Below are 23,082 nucleotides of genomic sequence, written 5' to 3'. Positions count from 1 at the left end.
AGGAACCAGGAAAAAAAGAAAAACAGAGAGAAAAAAAGAGTGAGAAGTTGGTGAACGCCTTCCACAAATCATTTTGTCACCGACAAAGCAGAGAGTCATAGAGAAAGACAGAGAGAGGAGGAGGAGAACCTGGTAAGAAAACAGTGAGCTCTGTCAGAAAGTAAAGGAGAGGCAGAGCAAGACAGGAATAGAGCGTGGTAAGGACAGAGCACAGGGGGAGGTGTGAAGCGTCCTTCCTCAGGACTCAGACATAAAAGTAGATAGAGAGCGTGAGAGAGAAGCGTGTGCAACCTGATATCCAGGCTCACGCTTGTATCTCCCTCTCCCACTGCTGTGGCTTTCTCATCTGACCATCGTTTTGAAAGTACCTCAAACCTCGTGGCTCAGCTGACACTGTGGCAATCTGCAGCTTTGCTACAGGGTGTTTTCCAAGAGGATCCTCAGCTTTCTGTACCCTCTGGGCTCCCGAGTGCTGGGCGTGTTTTGGAGAACAGCAGGCAGTCTTAAAGACTTGCCCCTGGGGTGGACAACAGCTGTTTGTGAAGACAAAGGTAAAGGCAGCGTCCATGCTTATTGACTGAACTTCAGATTGATTGGAGGAGGTTTCTCTGAATTACTGTCCGTGTTCTCTCTTCCCTTTTACTAAAAGGTTGCGTCAGAAGCCGCTGGGTATGACAAGATAAAGGTCTTCAGATAGGGATCTTTCTCACCACTGGTGTGAAAAGCTTTTCCGCTTAGGAGGTCGAGAAGCTCCTTCTTTCTAATCAGAAGTTGTTGTGTGCCCAGATGTGGGAGAGTGAAGCTGGGGGATAAGCTGACAGTTGACCTCTCAAGGCAGAACAGCTCAGAAAAGAAGGGACCAGGAGCCGGCACTTGCACACAAGCTGACCTTTGTATCTGGACAGCAGGCTTGCGCTGTTTTCTTAGCAGAGTCTATGAGGGAAAAAGGTCTACAACACAGGCTGAGAAACTTCAAGTTCTTGCCAGATCCGCGGCTCTGAACAAGCAAGTCTGTGTGCACTTGCCAGCTTGAAACTGCACTGTAGAGAGGAAGAGTGAACACTAGCCAGTCAGGCTTCAGTCTCCAGTGAAAGAGGGTGTATATGTGTGTGTACATCTGTGTTTATTTGGATCTACGCTTTGAGCTCTGTATACGTCCACCTTCTGAGTAAGTGTGGGCGTGTGGGGGAGAGACCAGTCCATTTGTCAGCTGCAGACACACATTCTGCTCCCACACAGAAGCCACAGCACAGACGGTGAGAGGTTGCGTGCTGGGATTCCCCTCTAGCTCCATTTGTCCAGGTGCTTTCCAACAACAACATTATTATAATCAACATCAAGTAGCACCTCCTAACTCAGCAACACTCCTCTACCTGTTCCACCACACCTGAGAGGACAGTGACAGCTCTGAGACCACTGTCATCTTTATCTGAGTATCCCACAACAGCAGATCATCATGAAACTCTTATGTCTAGCGCTGGCTTCACTTTGCCTGATGGCTGTAGTGGACTCTATGTCCACCTGCAAGACCTTGGACCTAGAGGTGGTCAAAAAGAAACGTATCGAGGCCATCCGTGGCCAAATCCTCAGCAAGCTTCGCATGTCCAAGGAGCCCGAGGAAGGGGACACGGACAAGGACATCCCTGAGGACGTTGTTTCACTCTACAACAGCACGGTGGATTTCAGCGAGGAGTTGAAGAACAAGACGACCCCAGAGTCGCTGGCTAAAGATGAGGAGGATTATTTCGCAAAGGAGGTGCACAAGTTCAACATGACAGAGGGTAAGTAGCCCGGAGGGACGAGTGGAGGTGTTGATAGGTTGAGTCTTAGTGATTCCTGTTGAGATTATTGCACTTTATGGTTAAAAAGTGAACAAGATGACTGAGGAGACAGGTCAGCGTCTGTATCTGAGAACTCACTTTGATTTTACTTGATATCAAACTGAAAAGAAAAGCAGTGATATGACAAAATTATTAATATCAAAAGCTATTTCTTGATACAAAGCACATATGCTGATGATTTGAATAGCAGTTACTAGCCCCAGGTGTGTTTTTACTTGACTCTAAGTGTGAACAAGTAGATGCAAAAGCCACAGGCAAAAATTACAAATAAAACTGATGAGTACAATCAATTCTATTCATTCATTCATTATCTGTAACTGCTTATCCAGATCAGGGTCATGGTGGGTCCAGAGTTTACCTGGAATCATTGGGCGTAAGGCAGGAACACACCCTGGAGGGGGCGCCAGTCCTTCACAGGGCAACACACACACACACAGAGATACTGAATGATACACATTCACTCACACACTCAGACACTTTTGAGTCGCCAATCCACCTACCAACGTGTGTTTTTGGACTGTGGGAGGAAACTGGAGCACCCGGAGGAAACCCACGCAGACACAGGGAGAACACACCCCACTCCTCACAGACAGTCACCCGGAGGAAACCCACGCAGACACAGGGAGAACACACCCCACTCCTCACAGACAGTCACCCGGGGCAGGAATCGAATCCACAACCTCCAGGCCCCTGGAGTTGTGTGACTGTGACACTACCTGCTGCGCCACCATGCCGCCCCAATTCTATTCAATATTTCACAAAAGCTTTGTACAATAAAAACAGAGATAATTTGACATACTATTACTGATGTACTGATATCCACGGTACACTCAGAGAAACAGACATTTACTATTATAACAAAAAAGCCCAACTTTGGAATTGGTTGTAGTATTGGGCGTACAATTAAGCTATACAGTTTTACTTAAAAATTGAAACTGTTCATATGCTTTGTTCACAGAGACTCACTTAGAAATCCCCCACTTTAAACGGTTTAAACCAAACCAAGACTCACACATACTTTTTTTTGCAGTGCTTTTCCTGATGAAGCAAACAAGTGCAATGACCAATCATTCCTTCTCACTCACTGTTTTCATAATAAATTAAATCACCATTTAAATTTTAAAAGTACAAAACAGTTAAAATAAGATGACAAATGATAAAGAATATTGGGGTTTAGAATTACAATTATACATTATGCAAAGAGACGCTTTAAAACATATTGTACACCTAACATTAGCCATGTGACTGACTGGTGTCCTGTTTAAGATGTGTTCCTGTGATCAGGATGAAGTTGTTACAGAAATGGATGAATGAATGAATAGTATTAGTGCTGGTATAAGAATATTTTCTCAGGTAGAACTTGACATTGAATTGAAAGGAAATAAGCATCATCGCCAACCTGTAGCACCTGAAATTTGAACCTTAAACACCTTATCTAAGCGTCTAAGACCCACGTGGACACAGTTTCTGTCATTGTCTCGTACACAGTGAGCTACATGAGCAGACTCTGCTTGAGGAATGAACTCTGGTGTTAGAAATGAGGGGAAGCCAGGCTATGTGTGAAAATATGGGGGTATTTAAGGACATTACTGCACTGCCATTTACAAGAGATGCCTGAGAGATTAGAAGCCAGTTCTGTGACGTATTTACCCTGAGCTCCATACCAGCCTTTTAACTGTTTATTTCAAGAAAGCTCTTATCTTAACAGTGCACAATGCCAGATGTGGTTATATTTGAATAAATACAGGAGTGTTCAGTTCCAGTCTTGGAGAGAGTAAGAGTTCAGCGTAGTTTGGTGGTTTCCCTGGAAGTGAAGGGATCATTTGAATCAGGTGAGTTTGAGCTGGGAAATCACCAACATGCCCCAAACTCTCCAGGGAAGGTCATGAGATCCTGTTATATCCCTGATTTACACACGATCCTATCTGACAACTCTGACAGTGTAGTAGAGGAGGAGTTTTCTAAGAGGAATAAGCCTAACACTTAACCTAATGAATTTGTTAGTACAATCAACACATACACCTCACAGCTACAACTGTGAAACCATGAGCTCAGTTCTTTCTCTCTCTCTCTCTCTCTGAACCATACCACCATCAAACTATATACCATTCTAACTTCTGTTTCCGTATTTCCATTAGATGCTGATTACTCATACACTACTTCCGCTTTACTCTCTGAAACTCACTTACACAACAGCACAAAGCCAGTAATTTCTTATAGTTTCTTTTGAAAGAAATGGTTGTTCATATTAAACATCATTTAGAAATGTCATTATAAGTCACAAGGTTGTGTTTTCTCATCTTCAGGACAGGGATCTTTATCCATTAGTGTCATGTTTGAGTGAACAGATTATTTCTCTCCATCCGTTTTATATTCACATCCAACCAATGCATTACGTGTAGTGTATTTTTAAAGACGTATGATTAGCACTGGCGGCACGGTGGCGCAGCAGGTCACACAGCTCCAGGGGCCTGGAGGTTGTGGGTTCGATTCCCGCTCCGGGTGACTGTCTGTGAGGAGTTGGTGTGTTCTTCCCGTGTCCGCGTGGGTTTCCTCCGGGTGCTCCGGTTTCCTCCCACAGTCCAAAAAATCACACGTTGCAGGTGGATTGGCGACTCGAAAGTGTCCATAGGTGTGAGTGAATGTGTGTGTGTCTGTGTTGCCCTGTGAAGGACTGGCGCCCCCTCCAGGGTGTATTCCCGCCTTGCGCCCGATGATTCCAGGTAGGCTCTGGACCCCCCGCGACCCTAAATTGGATAAGCGGTTACAGATAATGGATGGATGATTAGCACTATTCTTCAACACCTAAAATGTGTGTGAAAGCATTTGCACCTCAAGTGTTGTTGGATTATTATTGCTGTTGTTGATTTATCTGTAGTCTGCTGCTGAGCACTGTCCACTGTGGTCTCCTGAAGATGCTGAAGTTTCGATAATGGCAATTTAAAAGCAGTATATGAAAATGACCGCTTCCAAGCAACACTCTCGCTCTTTTTCTTTTTTTTTTACATGGATATATTTTCAGTTTAGGTAAATGTGTTCACAACAAACATAAATAGCTCCAGCCAAACTACGATTTAACACCTAAATATCACCAATATTTACTTTTGAAAAACCGACGTGGTTATAGCATTTTATAAATCTAAAAATATCACATATATTTTTCATATATGGCATGATATCAGATCATGGGAAGAACCTGATTGTAGAAGTAATGTCGAACATATGACGCATCACACCCAGGCCTGACACATTAGCACTTGGGGAACGTGTCCCCCTCCAGTACCTCTTCTTCTTTTCTGACATCCTCAGGCGACTTGACACACACTTTATAGAGACTCTTCCTGGAGTGTGTTTTACTCTCACAGTACCTGTATTGTTTCTGCTGTTGTTCCCATGTGTTGAATCACTGATCATGCTCTCTCTGCTATGTTCAAACAGTGGGCAGAGTAACAAGAGTCCTTAGCGTGTGTTTTTATAATAGCCCTGACTCTTGTGTTTGATTCTCTGTGGGCACGGTGATGTGCTTTCCCACCTCATGGACCTGCTGTTAGCGATTTAGGCCCATCTGTTGACGGGTAAATACTCTGCTTTTTTGAACATCGCCACCCGCCTTCTTTTTATCGCCCCTCTCCTTTACTCCCTTGAACCACTTCAAACGAGGGAGACGTTAATGTGAAGCCCTTGATCACAGATGTACAACCAGGAACAAAGGCGCAGGAGACAGGGCGCTTACCTCAGCTCCAAACTGTCGACAAGAGGAAAGCAAAAATAATAACAGCGCTGAGGTATGAGGGTGAGAAGGAGGGGTGGACAAGCAAGATTGCCTTTATTCCTTTTTTTGGCTTATCTTTTTCTTACTTTTTGTCTTTTTTTCTTGGCCCCTCTGGGAGAGGGGGGTTTCCTGTAACTTGATCATTGGGTACCTTGGGATAATTCTCTCTCTCTGTCTCTCTCTCTCTCTCTCTCTCTCTCTGTCTCTCTCTCTCTCTCTCTCTCTCTCGTTCTCCATGTTTGTGTGACTCTACCAGGAAGGAAGGCTGGTAGTGCCTTCTGTGTGACTCAGATTTAAAGAGTCCCGAAGGGGTAAATGATGAACTTCCTGCACACAAGTACTCTCAGAGGCAAAACTGGTATCTCAACTTCTGTTTTCTGTGTATAGGGGAACAGGCCACAGTCTAACATGTTGTTTGTGGACACTGATGTTTAAATATATATGCAAAGCTTATACAATCTCTATAGAAAAGATGTCATGGCCTACACAAAGCCAAAGGCCAGCTACAGGGGCAAATTTCCATTAACACTGTGCTGATAGTCAGTGGAGCTGTGCTCTCCCACTGTCTTTGGGATGAGCTGGAGTCACTTGTGTGATCCAGAACCAATCATTCAACATCAGCACTTGACCTCTCTCATGTTCTAAAGACTGAAGGCTATCAAATTCACACAGGAATTTTCTACTGTACAATTGGGTACACCATCAAATCAAATGAAATCAAAGTTTATTTGCCACATACAGATTCCTACTCGGAACAACTACACAGTAAATTCATCAGTGTTAAAGCAACACTAGTGTAATATTTGAACACTCTCAGTGTAAACACTGGAGAATTTACAGTGCAGCAGCACAATATTTCGATGACATCTTGACACACTGGTCAATTAATTAAATGGTTAAACTTATTATCAAATATTTGCTGAAAATGACAGGCTTATTGGTGACTGATGTAGAAGACAAAGTGAGGTCAGTATCTGGCAAGATCTGAGGTTTTCCAGTGTTGATGGATGTGTGTTCACTATTTGACAAACAACACGTCACTGTTTCCTTTTCTATGTACGTGTTATAACAGATTATTATAACACAGCCCGAATAGTGCTCTGAAAAATAAAACATATAAAGAGATATAATTAGATACTGCAGAATATGTTCATAATTAATACCCTTAACTTCAGGAGAAATACACGATAAACTTTATTTCCATTTTATAATGAATACCTATGCGTAATTGGATCTTGCTGGAGAAGGTATATGTGAAATAAGGGAGTTTGTTTATCTTTATTTGTGAAGCGATGGACTCTCATCATAAGCAAAGTTACAAGGCCCTAGGCACACACTCCAGAGTTACAGCTTTTACCAAATAAGCTCTCTCTCTCTCTCTCTCTCTCTCTCTCTCTCTCTCTCTCTCTCTCTCTCTCTTCTTTCTCTTTCTCTCTCTCTCTCTCTCTGTCTCTGTCTGTCTGTCTCTCTCTCTCTCTCTCTCTCTCTCTCTTTCTCTCTCTCTCTCTCTCTCTCTGTCTCTGTCTGTCTGTCTCTCTCTCTCTCTCTCTCTCTCTCTCTCTTTCTCTCTCTCTCTCTCTCTCTCTCTCTCTCTTTCTCTCTCTCTCTCTCTCTCTCTCTCTCTCTCTCTCTCTTTCTCTTTCTCTCTCTCTCTCTCTCTGTCTCTGTCTGTCTGCTCTCTCTCTCTCTCTCTCTCTCTCCCTCTCTCTCTCTCTCTCTCTCTCTCTCTCTCTCTCTCTCTCTCTCTCTCTCTAGCTACCCAGCTTAGGAATGTATTAATTCATGCGCTGGCTGCTGAAGCTAAGTTTAGGTGAATTGTTTTCAGCGAGAAGCGCTCTGAAGCATTGGTAATAATTCAGAAAAGCAGTAAACTCTTTCTCTTAATGACTGAACTTGTTTTTATGACATGTTTTCCTCATTACACGGGGTGAGCTGTAGTTCCTCCTCCTCTGATTGCTTGATTGCTGGCTGTAGGGGGTGCATTCTTGAGTCCAAGACACAGATCCTGTTTCCCATTATAGGGTGTGTACTCTATACACTCTCTTTCTGGCCCTGAAAAGACATTCAAGCCTGTGCTTTACTTAAACATTCAGCCTTGTCTTAACCCCTTAAGCTCTAAGGCCTGTTTGTCAAGTTTGTAATCTGCAAGGGCTCATAGCATGGAAAATTCTCTCATTCACTCCTCAGTCCATATACGGGCAAGCCTCTTTTTTTGTGGTGCTGCAAAAACAACTTACATCCACCTATTCCGCCTACAGCTGCTTAGCATCCCTCACTCATGGTTGGACTTTCGAGTGAAGGCAATTAAACAGAATAGAGGCCCTCCCTACATCAGTACTAAAAGCACTTTAAAAGTACGGCCACAGAAACATAACTCCACGGAAACATCCAAAGATATAAAAGAGAATTGCTCATTATTCAGAAATGACTTTTACCATAAGTGAAACTAACATGTATGCTCTGTATTTTTTAAATCTAACACGTCTCTTCACCCTTTTGCCCTCTGGGAACTCTGGAGATTTTGCCTTCTCAGCACTCCTTCTAAGGCTCCATTACCTCCTTCTGTAATTGCATATAAAAACCACATCTAATTAGTAGGTGTTGGACTGTTTCATAGCACTTTTCACTGGAGAGTAAAAGTGTCTGTGTGTGAAAGGCTGTCAGGAGGTTTAGGTTTTGTCTGTTGCATACAGAAATGGCGCCGTAATTGGCGACGGGACACTTGCTTTGATTCCATTCATGCCAGTGTTCTTAGCATTAAATTCCATACAGAGCCAGAAATAGACCAATAGTCCAGATTTTGCTGAGGCTGCTGGGATGTTGGAATAGATATCACAAATTCCTGGAATGCTATAAGCATGGGTGATGGATATAGACCACAGTCCAGTTCATGATGTGTAAATAATATAAGAGATGTGTTCACTGTGGGTTAATTTACTTTATGATATTGTAAACTAAACCTCGCCTTTCTTTATCCTGAATAATGGGGATTCATAATGTGTTCACAGCCGTGAGAATTTAAGTGGTGCTGTATTTTGTCTTTCAGACATCCCCCACCTCTGCTGTGAGAAACTCATACACTCCTGTCATAACAAAACCTAGGGACTTTGAGATTTAATGACGTGATCTGCCATTTCTGTTTAGTGCACAATGATAGAATAAGACTTGAGTGGTGAGGAACCCTCAGGACCAACTAGAAATGTACATATCTTTAATTTATAGTCGATTTTTATTCAACAGAGTTACAGTGTTTGTTGTAGTGTAGCAAAACATTAATTGTTATAGGAGACATGTTTGGAAAACCTCACTTTTCATGGAACTTTACTTTGGGTTTGTAGACATCTACCAATGCACATTCTGTGAAATAGGACCACCATCCTTTTTTTAGTTTGGGCTGAAATCTGGGGTTCAATCAGCTATTGTGCTGTTCATGGACCGTTGCTCTACCAACTGAGCAAAATCATTTTGCTGACCATATCTGGTGTGTCCCCTCGCTCAAGGGTCCTGCAGGGCGCAAATGTCCCCTCGTTTAAGGGTATGGCCTCCATGATTCTCTGGGTTAGAGATTCACCAGGGGAGTCCCTAGCTTCAGAGTTTAGGAGTTTCTTTAAGTTTGAGCAGCTGGAACTCTTATTAGATCAATAATAAAGCATGTAGCATATTGAAGCTTGCTCCCTAAAAATATCGCTTAGAAAATCAGTCAAACACAATCTTACCAAGGTTGAACAACTTTTGAACACGACTGTATGTTTTACCAGCCATCACCAGCAAGAAATTCAGCAGAGCAGTCAATGTGCAGGGGCCATTGGGGAAAAAGGGTGAAGGCCATTGAGTTCATGGGAAAAAGAGAGAAAGAGATGGACGGATGGATGGGTGGGTGAATGAATGTGGATGGAGTGAGAAGTGTGCTTTGGAGGCTGGTATTTAAGCCTGCTGGAACGTGGCTTCGCCCGTCTATAATGATAGGCCTGTCTCTGAGCCTGTTAGGACAGCTGTACTGATTTACCTGAACGTAGGCCGACACACACACACAGACACACATAAACCTCTTTCCACCCACCAACAAAAGCTGTCTGTCTCCTGTGACTTTTTCCACCGGCACTGCCACAAATACCTATGGCTATTTCCCAATCAAGACAAATTAACTGTGTACAGTTGCTAAATACACCAGACGGTTTTCCGTACAAAATGCCTTCAGCATTAGACTAATGACTCAACGTCTTTCATTTGTCATTGTCGAGAGTCAAAAGACAAGTCTTTTGCTTGTGTTTATCAGTTGTATACTGACGTTTGAGTTAGCGTAACTTCTGACAGGTAATCATGCTAGCTCAGTGAGTCATGGCAAAGTGTAGGCGCTAACTAACTTCGACAATTACAGTGGATTGTAGAGAGAGTCCTGCATGTCAGGGCAATGTTTATCCACGGAGGGCGACTGGAGTGTAATTACCATGTTATGAAGCCTAAGGTTGTAGCTTGTGGAAGAGGCAGTATATGGAAACATACATTTTCCACACATAGAAGCAGTTTCATTGGCTGAAATCAGTAACATAGCTTTCTAAACATGTATCATAAATGAAATAGTCAGAAACATATATTGTCGCTCTCCAAAGAAAAACATCCATCACTTAAATAATAACTTTATAACAGGAGGAGAAAAGCCTTCTTTAATTTTTTTATTCCATGTAAGTTTGGAGCATTTCTATTGGTCCATTCCTCATTGATTTTTTACCGAATTTGAAAGACAGTTGCTGTGTTAATACAACATACAAATCAACAAAACAATTTAAATATATGAGGGTGATTTGGACAGTGATAATCTAATATATTTAACAGTATAATCTAGGTGAATGCACATATTTCAGTGTCTTGCATTTGTTCCTTTAGTCATGCTCAGCTGGTTAGACCTTTGACCTCAAAATCACTGTGATAATTTGCTCCACACGAACACACATCACAGTGATTTGTTATTACACGCACTCTTGTTCCTTCATTTTAAAAATAATACATTTTACAGAGAAGAAAGCAAAGGGGAAATGTCAGTTTGAGAAAGTCATGTGTGGTGTGAGATGGTGAGATTTGTGTCAAACTACAGCTAGTGAGGAAACATTCCATAAAATAATCATACACACTGTCAAAATAATACCACACTCTTAAAAACAGAGCTGCTACAAAAGGTTCAAATGAACAATGCCATAGAATAATCACTTTTGATTCCATAAAGAACTATTTTTGCTAGTAAATTTGAAATGTGTAAAGGACCTTAGGCTGGAGTGGAACCAAAAGTGGTTCTTCTATGGCTTCACTCAACGACACATTTGTAGCACCTTTATTTTTAAGATCTATTTCATTTAAAATTAAGGTAATTTAAGCTAACCTACTCTTAGCTACAACCTGTTCCTGGTCCATTCTCAGGACTTTTAGACCCCATAGACCTGATGGTTTCATGAGACTAGTGAGTGGATTGCATCCTGATAAGATTTACACTTGATTAAAAGCATCTCCACTAAGTCTCTTTGATAATCAATTGCTGTATAATATGATACATGCAGCTGAGTTTGGTCTAGGTAGCAACCGTGTGCAACCTCCATGATCAGCCTCCTTGTACCTCTCCATAGATCACGTTTGTTGTGATGTACTGTATTCACAAATGTACAGATTCATAAATGTTACTTGGAAAGAATGATGAATTTCTATACCTTTTGGCTACAATACAGCTCTGTCCGCATCCCTCATTTCACGGCTTGAGGTGCCCTTTGAGCATGGCACCAAACCCACAACTGCTCCCCGGGTGCTGGGGATGGCTGTCTGCCACTCTTGGTGTGTGTTCACAACTCCTAGTGCATTAGTGTGTGTGTGTGTGTGTGTGTGTGTGTGTGTGTTCACTGTCACTGTTGTATTAAATGACAAGTAATTGCACATTATTATTATTATAAATAATGTCTATCCACATACAATCCTGATATTCTAGACACATGGATTGACCAGCTGTAAACAGGGTCATAGTAGAGTTTGGCTAACAATTCGTTTACAAAGACATATTGTTATTAAGTCTGTGCATTACTCGATACATAAAAAAGAAAATTAAATATATAAATAAAAAAAAAAAACCCTATACACTTTTATGTCTCCTTGAAATTATTTATCTGATTATGAAGCTATCACTCGTCCATTTCTCTGATTATGTACATCAAATACTGACGTAAGCATTTGATATTTAGCATAGCTAAAGGGAAATCCCTGCATAAGGAGCCTTCTCTGTTTCAAGATATTCCAGCTATGCGCTGGCATGTGACAACTGAAAATATTTTGGTTCTGAAAAAAAAAAAAAGCCTTAAGGGTATTTCATTTTTCGTTATGTGGAAATGATAAGGTTATTACTTAAGAGTATCCCATTACAGTTTACACTCCTCCTCTTCATTAGTCCACTCAGCTTTATTCTGCTGCGTACTGTAATATTGTGAAAACGCTCATTTCGAAACACTGTAAATCTTGAAACTTTATTTATTTATATTTAGAAAACATTTATTTTTTATCTGGATTGCTGAAACTGTTACTTTAGGTTGTTAATTGAAAGTGTTTTTATGAATTAATCCCATTTTCAAATTTTTACAGGTTTTTTTACAGTCTGTTTACAACAACAAAAAGACAAGACAGTATGTTACAGTCCTAAACCAAACCCTATAGACAGATAGAGCAGCTATTCACTTTTGTATGATAATAATAATAATAATAATAATAATAATAATAATAATAATAATAATAATAATATTATTATTATTATTATTATTAATATTATTGGGTGGCACGGTGGTGCAGCAGATAGTGTCGCAGTCACACAGCTCCAGGGACCTGGAGGTTGTGGGTTCGAGTCCTGCTCCGGGTGACTGTCTGTGTGGAGTGTGGTGTGTTCTCCCTGTGTCCGCGTGGGTATCCTCTGGGTGACTGTCTGTGAGGAGTGTGGTGTGTTCTCCCCGTGTCTGCGTAAGACAGATTGTTGTTTTGTGAACGTATTATTTGATGTTTAATAGCTAACTAAGAAATTTCTAATTAAATAGCAGAACTATTTATGTATTTATTTTCCTACTGAGGCAGATTGTGTTGGACTTACTGCAAATAAACATATAAATGTGATATAAACATTTAGAAACATAAAACAATGACGTTTTACAATAGAGTAAAGATTACTGGACATGGAAATTTGTGCGTTTTAAAAGACTTCTAATCATTCACCCCAGCATGTGGAGTTTGTGAGTTTCAACCCAAGATATGCCATAGCCATCCGTAAGTGGAAGCTCCACAGGAGAAAACGGCTGGTGGATAGAATAAAATACAAATCCTATATTGTTTTAAACATACTAGTGACTAAGAAGTTTGATTTGTGTGAACCCTAGTGACACAAAGTTAACAAGAAATCTGTGTAATAAAGATTCTGTCTTGTCATTTGAGCTTTTATTTTTACATGTGTTAGTTTGAACTGGCTGACTGTATTTTTAAAAAAGATTTCTGGAACAGGACCCTGGACATGTCAAGCTCAAGTTTATGTTAGTGTTTGAACCAAAATTGCACCATATGAGTTGCTCAACTATAGATTTCACAAGGCCACAAATGACCTGAAATATCATGTAACTACAGCAAGAGGCATGAATGTTTGTTTTAGCTTCTACAGCGTGTCCTATCATATGTATAAGTTATATGTGAATTCCTTCTCAGAACAGAAAGTTATGGCTTGTAGTGGCTAACTGCCAAGTGTACATGTGTAATTAAGCTTTGGAGCTGGTAATTTCAGAGGAAGACAGGCTGGGACAGAGATGTGTATATGGGGTTTGGCAAATGCTGAGCTTTTCTTTAGTCCTCCGTGTTCTTTACCTTTTCTGAGCACGTTCCTCTGCCTACCAAATTTGAGTTCACTTTTTCAGCCACATAAACATATTTATGTGGTTCTGTTTGCCTGCTTCTTCCAGCTTTGATGATCTAATATAGTTTAATAAAATTGGGATTATTTAAGGATGCTAGGGGTAATATAATACAAGTAACATTTCACAATAAATACTTGTTTTGGCAGTTAATTTTAACTTTACAATTCCTGTGGTAAGGTTTTACATAATATTTGCACTGCACACATTATTCATGTATATAAGGGTATGATAATACATACTCTGTGAGGAGTTGGTGTGTTCTCCCTGTGTCTGCGTGGGTTTCCTCCGGGTGCTCTGGTTTCCTCCCACGCTTGAAAAACACATGTTGGTAGGTGGATTGGCGATTCAAAAGTCCGTAGGTGTGAGTGAGTGTGTGTGTGTGTGTGTGTGTGTGCGTGTGTGAGTGTGTGTTGCCCTGCGAAGGACTGGCGCCCCCTCCAGGGTGTATTCCCGCCTTGCGCCCAATGATTCCAAGTAGGCTCTGGACCCACCGTGACCCTGAATTGGATAAGGGTTACAGATAATGAATGAATGAATGAATAAATGAATGAATAATACATACTCAAATCTGTATTTTTGTATTGTCTGTGTCTGCTTTGTATGTTATTTGTGTGTGTTAGCTTCCTGTGACATCCTAACCTGCAGGATTTTTATTTTGATATAAAGCAGAAAGAATAATCCAGTTAAAACAAGCATGTTTGTGGAGGGCAGATCTAAGAGAGGATAGGTTTTGCTCCATGAAGTAATAAATAATGTAATCCCATTATATTTTAGTGAAAATGATATATTTTAATGAAATACAGAGGTTTTTTTATATAGAAACTTAATTTAAATCAATTTACAGAAAGTTTTTTAGTGTAAAATTTCAGTCACATCAACTGGTGTTGTGTGCTGTGCTACAATATCTTTGTTCTCTTTCTGTAGTTTCCTTCCTCCCACTTTGCAATAACATATATGCTTAAAAAAGTGAACCCTTCTCGTTTCTTCTCTCTTTTGTTCATTGTTATTCTGTTCCTTAGGCTGTTTCTCTTAGCGTTACTAGAGCTGGATATTGTTGTTTTCGAAACCCATTCCTGAATAGTATTTTGTTACAACAGCTGTTATTAAATGCAATTAGATTATTTTATTGTCATCATTGGAACGACGAGTTGAATCTCTATTATTGTCTTCTATTGTTTTTTGACAGATTTGCCATTTACATTGTCAGAAGTTGCTGGTCGTATGTAAATATTTAAAAAAAAATCAAAATTGATTGAAATTAAATTTTAATACATTCTTTAATCATAAAGCTACGGATATTTTAGACAGCAAGTAATTATGAAGGCATAAGGAACACTTAAATGAGGAGATATGATGCAATGATTCAAGCTCAAATATATATCCTCTGCTGTTTATTTCCCTACGGTACCACAACTTAAACTTACTCTTTAAAGTGGGGTGCGGAACCCAAATTAATATTTACAGATCTGGTAAGATCCAGCATAGTCCTCCTTTAGAAACATGCTCTGAACTTCTTGCTCTGTTCACTCACCACACACTCGCTTGCAAAAGCAACCCAATATTGGTCTGTCTTTAAAGTCCAGAGACTCATCATCAACTTTCCTTCACTTAGACATTCTCTGAAACTGAACTTTATTGACACCACATACGCACCTTTAGGGTGAAGTTGTGGTCATAGTTCTTACAGCAAATTTGATCCTTTGAAAAGCTCTCATTTTATCTGCATAAAAATCAATGGCTTTTGCAGAAAGCCAGAACATAGTCAATAAAAATGTTATATACCTGGCGGGCCATATACAGTTAAATGCCATATAAAACCCACGGGTCGTAGGTTCTTCACCCCTGCCTTAAAGCTTATTCCTTATTTGTCCATTTTGTTTGTGCCCAAAAACAACATAACCAAAGATAAATCACGTCCTACTGTAAGTATGAACTTCAGAGCAGCGTAAAAACTAGTGGACAGTTACCTCTCCACTCAGATGGCTTATAGCACCCAGCTTAGTAAATTACAAGGCCGTCAGTGCAATGTTTGCACTATTAACTGCCAAAGCATGCACTGTTGTCCATAACAGTAAGAGAGTAAATTGCACGGTACTTTGAACAGGTGGCACCTAGAGATTTGGTGTCTGCTGCAGTATCAGAGTCCCAGCGACAGGTGCTTGCCATTAGGCCATTCATTAGGCCAGCTGTGTGTCCAGCAGGATATGTATCACCCTCTCCTCTCTGGTAGCTCTTTGTGGTTATGGGGAAGTGAATCAGACAGGGATTCACAGTTTTATGCAGCAGTGTTTGATGAAAGCAAGTCCTTAGCTCTTACGGACCCTCTGCCTTCAAGCTTTCAGGGCCACAGTGTGAGGAGGATTAGCCGAGCATGTAGCGACTTGAGTCATCTGTGTTGGTTAAGAGCTGCAAATCAGGGGTTCATCAATATTATTAATTAACTTATTTATTCTGAAAAAGGACACAGCAAATTCAAATTGTGGACAAGTTTACATTTTTACACTAATAGTGTTGACTTAACTCTGGTGAAATTTCTGTGTATTGTAGTTGTAATGTGTGTGTTATAATAGGGGGGGCAATGCAGGAACATACCCTGGAGGGGGTGGCAGTCCTTGACAGGGTGACACACACTCACACACTTAAGGACACTTTAGAGTAGCCGATCCACCTTGTACAGGTTATTGCTAGGCAGTGGAATTGGTGCTCCAGGTAGTTGCTGTTTCTTTTTCTCCTTCTTACTTCAGTACTTATTATAATTGAAATATTTCCTGTATATGATGCTATATATCCACTCCATATGAAGTAATGGTCTTTTCTCTGTTTCCCATCCAGGATCGAAAAACGACTCTTTAAACTCAATAAATATGTTCTTCGATATGAAGGAGATTAACAAAACCATCACAAACTACAGGCTGCTGTCCAAAGCTGAGCTCCGTATCCTCATTAAGAACCCCAAAATTATGCCTGGCTCAGGGGAGAGACTGGAGCTCTACCGGGACTCGGTAGAGCAAGTAAATTACCTCAGCTCCCACATCATCTACTTAAACCACTCGAATCGCTGGATCTCCTACGACGTCACAGCCACGGTCCAGTCATGGCTGGAGTCTCCAGGTCAGTGAAGAACAGCTTTGATGCACTCACCCATTACCGTCTGAAATGGAGGGATATTTAGCCATAAGACCTTATTAAAGAAGCCTGGTGACTATAAAAAATCTTCTGATAACATTGCATGCCTTTTTAAAGACCTTAAAGGTAGACTAGAAGATAAGTTTGCAGTTTCTTCAGTGCTGAGCCAAGAGCAGCAACGACAGAGGCTCTGTTTTCTCTATTTCTGCTCAGAAGAGCATCTCAGTGACTTTAATGCTGTAGTTTTAATGTAAAAACCCTACCTAGTGTTGTTTTTAATAAGGAAACACTGCAATTGCCCTTCAATCAGCTGTGGTCCATTCCTCAAACATGCAGTGGATCGATATGCGAATTATAAATCTGATTAACAAGAAACACACAGCAAAACGAGTCGAGTTATGCAGTATCACAATTAGCTTCCACACACTGATCTCTTTACTGTACAGACACCCACCTTATGCGTCCATTCACTGGCCACTTTATGAGCTCCACCTACTTTATAGCTCCTTCGTGTATTAGAAATTTGGATACACCTTCTCATAAAACATTTACTATATTCTTCAGTTCACACAAAAATATCCACTCTGAGCAGTGACACACTGTGGGGAATGAACTCATACCAGCACACACACACACACACACACACACACACACACACACACACACACACACAGTAACATGTCAGGGTTATTGCTGTGCTGAAAATAATAATAACCGAATAACAGCACTCCTGTGGTCAGAAACCTGCCAAAAATGAATGAGGTGGAGGAGAGCCGATACTGTGCAGCCACAGATGGACTAACGTCTGAAATTCAAAATTTCACTCAGTGTAAATAGACCGTTATAGGGGTTACTTTGGTCTACTATTGCCAACCTATTAAAATCCACAAGGCCATTCACAAATTAATTCCATCTGAGCGGTGGCAGGATGTTGTGATTTGGGTGTGTGTTCATGCCTTGCCCCTGTGTTTGTGTTGGAAGGAGCGGACAAGAGGGTATTAGTGCTGAAGCTCTACTGTGACTGTAAGAACACCGAGAAGAAGATCAACTTTGATATTTCAGGTCTGATTATCTTTTTCTCGTTCACTGTTGCACTTTGCAGTGTGTGTTCCTTTGGGCTCAGGACCCACTGTGATCCTGCTTACAGACATTGAAGAAATTAATGGATAATTATTTCAGAGAAACTCACCTGATTTACATATATCTGCTTAGTTTAGCTTCACCTGTCGGCGCTGAGGTCATAAGGAGTCAAAAAGCCCTGACTTCATATTAAAGGTCCTGTAACAAAGAGTCTGCTAAATTTTAAGGAATAACGAATATTGAAAACTGGACATAGATGATTCTTGAAGCCATAAAAATACACAAAAGCACACATTTACTAAGTTCACTCAAAATTAAACCAGTGTACTGAACACAAGTCCTAGTCAGGGAGTCTGTGCTGATCTAGGGTCTGTTTTTCACACTGACGTAACAGTAAATAAGAGAGGAATCTGACCCTAGATGCGATCTCCAAATCTGGTCTGAGCCTGAGCTCTGGGCTCTGGACCTGAATTTAAAATGTAGTGTAAAGTAAAAAAAAACTAGAGAAAACTCTGATTTTATCTTGTACATATTCTCAGGCATTTCTACAGATAGAGGAGACAAAAGTGACCTGGCGAATCTTATGGTGAAACCATATATTTTAACCATGTCTCTTCCTCCGGATGGAACAACCCCCAGCTCCACTCGCAAAAAACGCTCCACTGGCACTGAGGAAACCTGCGATGAGTGAGTCTCTCTCTCATAAAAACATCTAGAAATACTTTAATATTTAGGTTTTAAGACCAACAAATATACACAAATATCACATACACTGACATCTAAACCAAGATGCCTATGATCTCCTCATTTTTTATTCACATCGAAAAGCTACTGTGTTCACATATTGGAGCTACTTAAGACTTGCTCATCACTCTCCTCTTTTTTTCCTGATGCTCCTGACAGGAAAACAGAGACCTGCTGCATGCGGAAACTTTATATTGACTTCCGGAAGGATCTGGGCTGGAAGTGGATCCACAAACCCAAAGGATACTTCGCCAACTACTGCATGGGCTCCTGCACCTACATCTGGAATGCAGAGAACAAATACTCACAGGTAGGAGAACATCTTCTCTCACAGTTCCATGTGACTGAGGCCTCTGTGGCTTCCTGAGCAATCCCTGATGAGCCAAACATGCAGTTTCCAAAACAACATTCTTCTCTGCCTTTTTTATTCTTTTTTTACCCTTCCTGCCTCGGTCGTTTCCTTAAGTAATTTCCTGTCCGAGGCATGCCTTGGGCAGGCCTGCGCAAAGATGGCTTCGGAAAAAAGCTTAGTGTAAACTCATGTTTGGAACGCTGGAACTGTGTTCTCCGGTCTGGAGAGAAGAGAGGAAGATGAACACCTGAGAGCTGTCCTACAGCCAGCATTTCTGGAAAGCATGCCAAGGGTTTTCCAGCATTTTCTCTTCATAGCATCTGTACCCTGTTAGAAAGACTGAACTTTCTTAGGCCTTAAAAGACCAGAGCTGTCCCAGTCCTTTACAGCATCATGTGTTTGCCTGTATGTCATACGGCACGAAATATGAATAATAATACTGTAATACATCAATGCATTGATACAGAGAGTTGGGTTTGTCATTCATTAAAACTCTTCATTTAAGTAAAGACATTCGGCCTTAAAGTGAATTTAGACAAAACACTCATTAAATAATTAATATTTTTTGTGCTCTGGGTAAACCATAGAACATGTCTGATTTGTAACTGTCCCTCTTTGTCTATCCATGTGTGTGTGTGTGTGTCCTAAAGATTTTAGCCCTGTACAAACACCATAACCCCGGTGCATCTGCCCAGCCTTGCTGTGTCCCTCAAATCCTGGACCCCCTTCCAATCCTCTATTATGTGGGCAGACAACACAAGGTAAATATCTTATTAATTAATTATCTTTAATTTAGTTTAAAGTTTGTTAGATCTACACCATGCTCTCACACCAGCACCACAACGTCTTATAGTATGTTTTTCTGATAAAATGGCCAATGATTGTAGGTGAATGTGTTTCTAATAAACTGGCAACTCTGTGTACAGGGTGTGTAACGAGTAAATCTGCGCATTGATGATCTTAATCTGGTTATCTTTTATGCTCAGGTGGAGCACCTGTCCAACATGGTGGTGAGAAACTGTAAATGCAGTTAAAACGGATAAAGACCTTCTACTTCGACACCTCACGTGCCTCTCTCCTTTAAACAAGCACACATGCATGGATAGAATGTACCTGAGGGCAAGGAGGGAAGAGAAGATTGGAACAGAAAGAAAATAAAGGAGAGAGTGGAGGAGGAGGAAAATGTGGCAAAGAATCACAAAAAGCAAAAGAGCTTTGAATCTTGACTCACTGATGCTTTTTAAATTCTCCAGGATTTCACCAAGGACAATATGCCATACTTTATTGCAGAATATGCTTTGCTTTGTTGTTATTTTCAACTACAGTAGTTTATTTTTATTAATTTATTTTTTAAAGTTGTAACTTTGTCCGGAAGAATGGCATTCCAGAAATGAAGACTTCTCATGGTACTGTGCTTTTAAAAAGAGCACAAGTAACATTAGAGGAATGTGTTTTCCAAGAGAAATGAATGTGCTTACATGAGAAGACCGAGAACTTTGCACTAAATCATACTGAGTTTTGAGGTCGGGGAAGAGGGGGGACTGAAGGCTCAGAATCCATTGATGTGTGTTAGAGGACTGCAGTGGTGGACTGAATAGACCACTGGCCTCGAGCCAGCATGACTACATTAGAAAAATATGGAACTATTGACCATGGCTCAGAAATGCGTTATACCTGTATCTATTTGTGAGCGTGTCTTTTGGGGTTGGAATCGAGGCACAATTCCCTAAGGCTTCTACTACTTCCAGGAATGGTTTAGTAAGCTGTATCCAAAATCCCCTGCTCAGAAAGGGTAGCCACCATTGCCCTATCACTGATGACCTTTGCCCAGATCTGGTCCTGTGAGTGATTTCATACAGTAGAAATGGAGCTGTCCTTCACCCAAACTTTGATATTAGAGAGAGAGAGAGAGAGAGAGAGAGAGAGAGAGAGAGAGAGTGTGTGTGTGTGTGTGTGTGTGTGTGTGTGTGTGTGTGTGTGTATGACCATCTTGTGGGAGCGTGTGATATACTATGAGTCTAAATCCAGTAGAGAAAATGCATCTGTGCTACATTATTTTCCAGTTTAATGCAACGTTTCTTCAAATTGAAAAAGTAGAATTTTTTAAATATTTGCACATTTCTGGACACCCTTTCATGAAATGATCAGATTAAAAACAATCTCAGCTTTACATACACAGACCTAAAACATGTTCAGTACCAAAAATTTGCTTTAAATAGTGCCCTAGAAATATGCAGAATATGCACAATTTAAAACAATACATTTAATTTAGCATTTTATACATTTTAAATATTTATAAATCAATTTCCAGATTTGTGTAATAGTTTTGGACATCACCTAAATGTCCAGTGTCTCTACTTGTTCTCTACAAAGTGTGCACTTCAAGTTGTGGTGCATTAGATATTTAGACAAGTAGAATACACTACTACATTCACGTGCAGTTGGAAGCATCACGTTTTTGTGTCCAAGAATCTGAGACCATTGAAAATATTTAGAAGTTGCTGCACGCATTTGGGAAATCTTGACTGCAAATATTAGCTTGGTAGCTAGCTAACAGGCTAATATTTGTTGTTGAAGCACTAGCTACATAGCTGATCATATTTGTATTTTCTATTGTAAAACTGTCTAAAACATATTCCATACTCCCTACTTCCTCACACTTCATGTACACTTCCAAGTGTCATTTAATAGTCATTTTAATATACAGCTATACAGAATGCTAAATTAAACAAATGCTGCCTTCACTAACTTCTTGGATAGTCCTGTTTCCCACTTGTGAAGTTGTAATTGCAATGAAAAAAATATATATTTGCAGTTTCAGTAACGTGTTATGTAGCTATCCTGTTCTGTTTAGCTATGTACTTTACTTCATTTACTGTACAAATTAAAATTAACAGATGTTACAATTCTAAGTTCTAAATTGTGAAAACCAGTTTTATTTATAACAATTAAAAACTAGCTTTTTCAAAATCACCCATTCCAACAGTAGCAGCAACAAAATTTTTATTTACTATTTTATAAAGACACAGATTTAGCCTGTACATCAATAGCTTGTTGCTAACAGTGCTTGCAAGGACAAATAAATAACAACATAGCTCTTTACGCAGCATAACAGTAGCCTACTATAATATTTACAGTAGTGAGCATTTGAAGGCAGCATAAATCCATAAGCCTGGTTCATTCATTTCTCCAAAACCGTCCATTTACAAAGTGTCAGTTGTTGTGTGCAGGCAGAGAAACGGCATCCTTCACCTGCCTGTGCTTTGTCCATTGAAGAGCGTGAGTGCGGCTCTTCATCCTGTGTTTGGCCTTGATGTGTTGACACGTGTATGTGAATTGTAGTGTGAGTATTTATAACTGTAACCTGCTTTCTTTCTCCTCGCCAAACAGACGTCATGGTTGTTTCTGTTCTGAACAGACATTGCTTACACACTCGACACATTGTGATTGAAATAGAAAAGGACAATTTATAACCTCTTTTAGAGGACACAAAGGCACAGTCACAGACTGATATATAATATTTTCAGTAGTATATTATAGTGTTTTTGAAATGTTGTGATTCTTTTATGTCCTGTTTTAGAATGTATGAGGTTTTATTTGTTTATTTCTACATGTTCACTTCAAAGTTATAAAGGTTTTGACTCTGCTCATGGAAACACTGCATCAAAGAAAATATTTCCGTCTGCCCCTGGGTTTCTGGTGTTAGATTTGCACTTGTGTTTGTTTCATTTCCACACAACACTGTTAAAATAAACGAATTTTTACCAGTTTGAGAAAAGCAGGCTACTGACATTTGGTTGTGTGTGTGTATGTGTGTGAGATGTGATTTAAAGCTCCACATTTGTAAAAAAATAACAGTTATAACATATATATGGCTACATAAAATGAACTGTAACCTATTGTTCAGCTGTGAATTATATGCAAAATAATTGCTTTGTATTACAGAGCAACACATCACAAAATTAAAGGATACTAGTTATTATTATTATTTGGCTAGTTATCTAAATTATTAGTGGGTTAACTAGCTAATAAATGTGTGTTATTTAGCATTGTATAAATACATTTGTATGTTTGTAAACATTTTAAGTTAAAAGAGGAGAAAATTTATTACCGAAGTCCATAGATAACAAAGCAATTACTTTATAATTTCTTTACATTAGCTGCAACGCTAACTAGCCAATAAAGTTTTAATAGTACATTAACTAGCTCATGTTACGATTAGCTACTTAGCTATAGGTCTAGCAGAAAATG

The 23,082-nt window shown here is 40.0% G+C and overlaps 1 protein-coding gene across 2 annotated transcripts; it reads left to right on the top strand.

Moving 5' to 3' along the window:
- Positions 1–87: 87 nt before the first annotated feature.
- LOC136675927 (transforming growth factor beta-1 proprotein-like) lies at positions 88–22,608 on the top strand. Of its 2 annotated transcripts, XM_066652743.1 has the most exons (8): positions 88–551; positions 650–1,781; positions 16,362–16,640; positions 17,637–17,717; positions 18,275–18,422; positions 18,639–18,789; positions 19,482–19,592; positions 19,818–22,608. In XM_066652743.1, the coding sequence occupies exons 2-8, from the start codon at positions 1,457–1,459 to the stop codon at positions 19,863–19,865; spliced, it is 1,143 nt and encodes a 380-aa protein (XP_066508840.1). In that variant the 5' UTR covers positions 88–551; positions 650–1,456; the 3' UTR covers positions 19,866–22,608. The 2 variants fall into 2 exon arrangements, with proteins under 2 accessions (XP_066508840.1, XP_066508839.1); XM_066652742.1 differs by having other exon boundaries at positions 88–1,781.
- The last annotated feature ends 474 nt before the right edge of the window (positions 22,609–23,082 follow it).

Source organism: Hoplias malabaricus, chromosome X1 (assembly GCF_029633855.1).
Source record: "Hoplias malabaricus isolate fHopMal1 chromosome X1, fHopMal1.hap1, whole genome shotgun sequence".
Taxonomy (NCBI): domain Eukaryota; kingdom Metazoa; phylum Chordata; class Actinopteri; order Characiformes; family Erythrinidae; genus Hoplias; species Hoplias malabaricus.
This window is presented reverse-complemented; position numbering and strand designations above follow the sequence as displayed.

Coding starts and splice junctions, on each gene's coding strand:
- LOC136675927 (XM_066652743.1), top strand. CDS start 1,457: ATGAAACTCTTATGTCTAGCGCTGGCTTCACTTTGCCTGATGGCTGTA. Junction 16,641..17,636: donor GTCATGGCTGGAGTCTCCAG/GTCAGTGAAGAA, acceptor TTGTGTTGGAAG/GAGCGGACAAGAGGGTATTA. Junction 17,718..18,274: donor GATCAACTTTGATATTTCAG/GTCTGATTATCT, acceptor ACATATTCTCAG/GCATTTCTACAGATAGAGGA.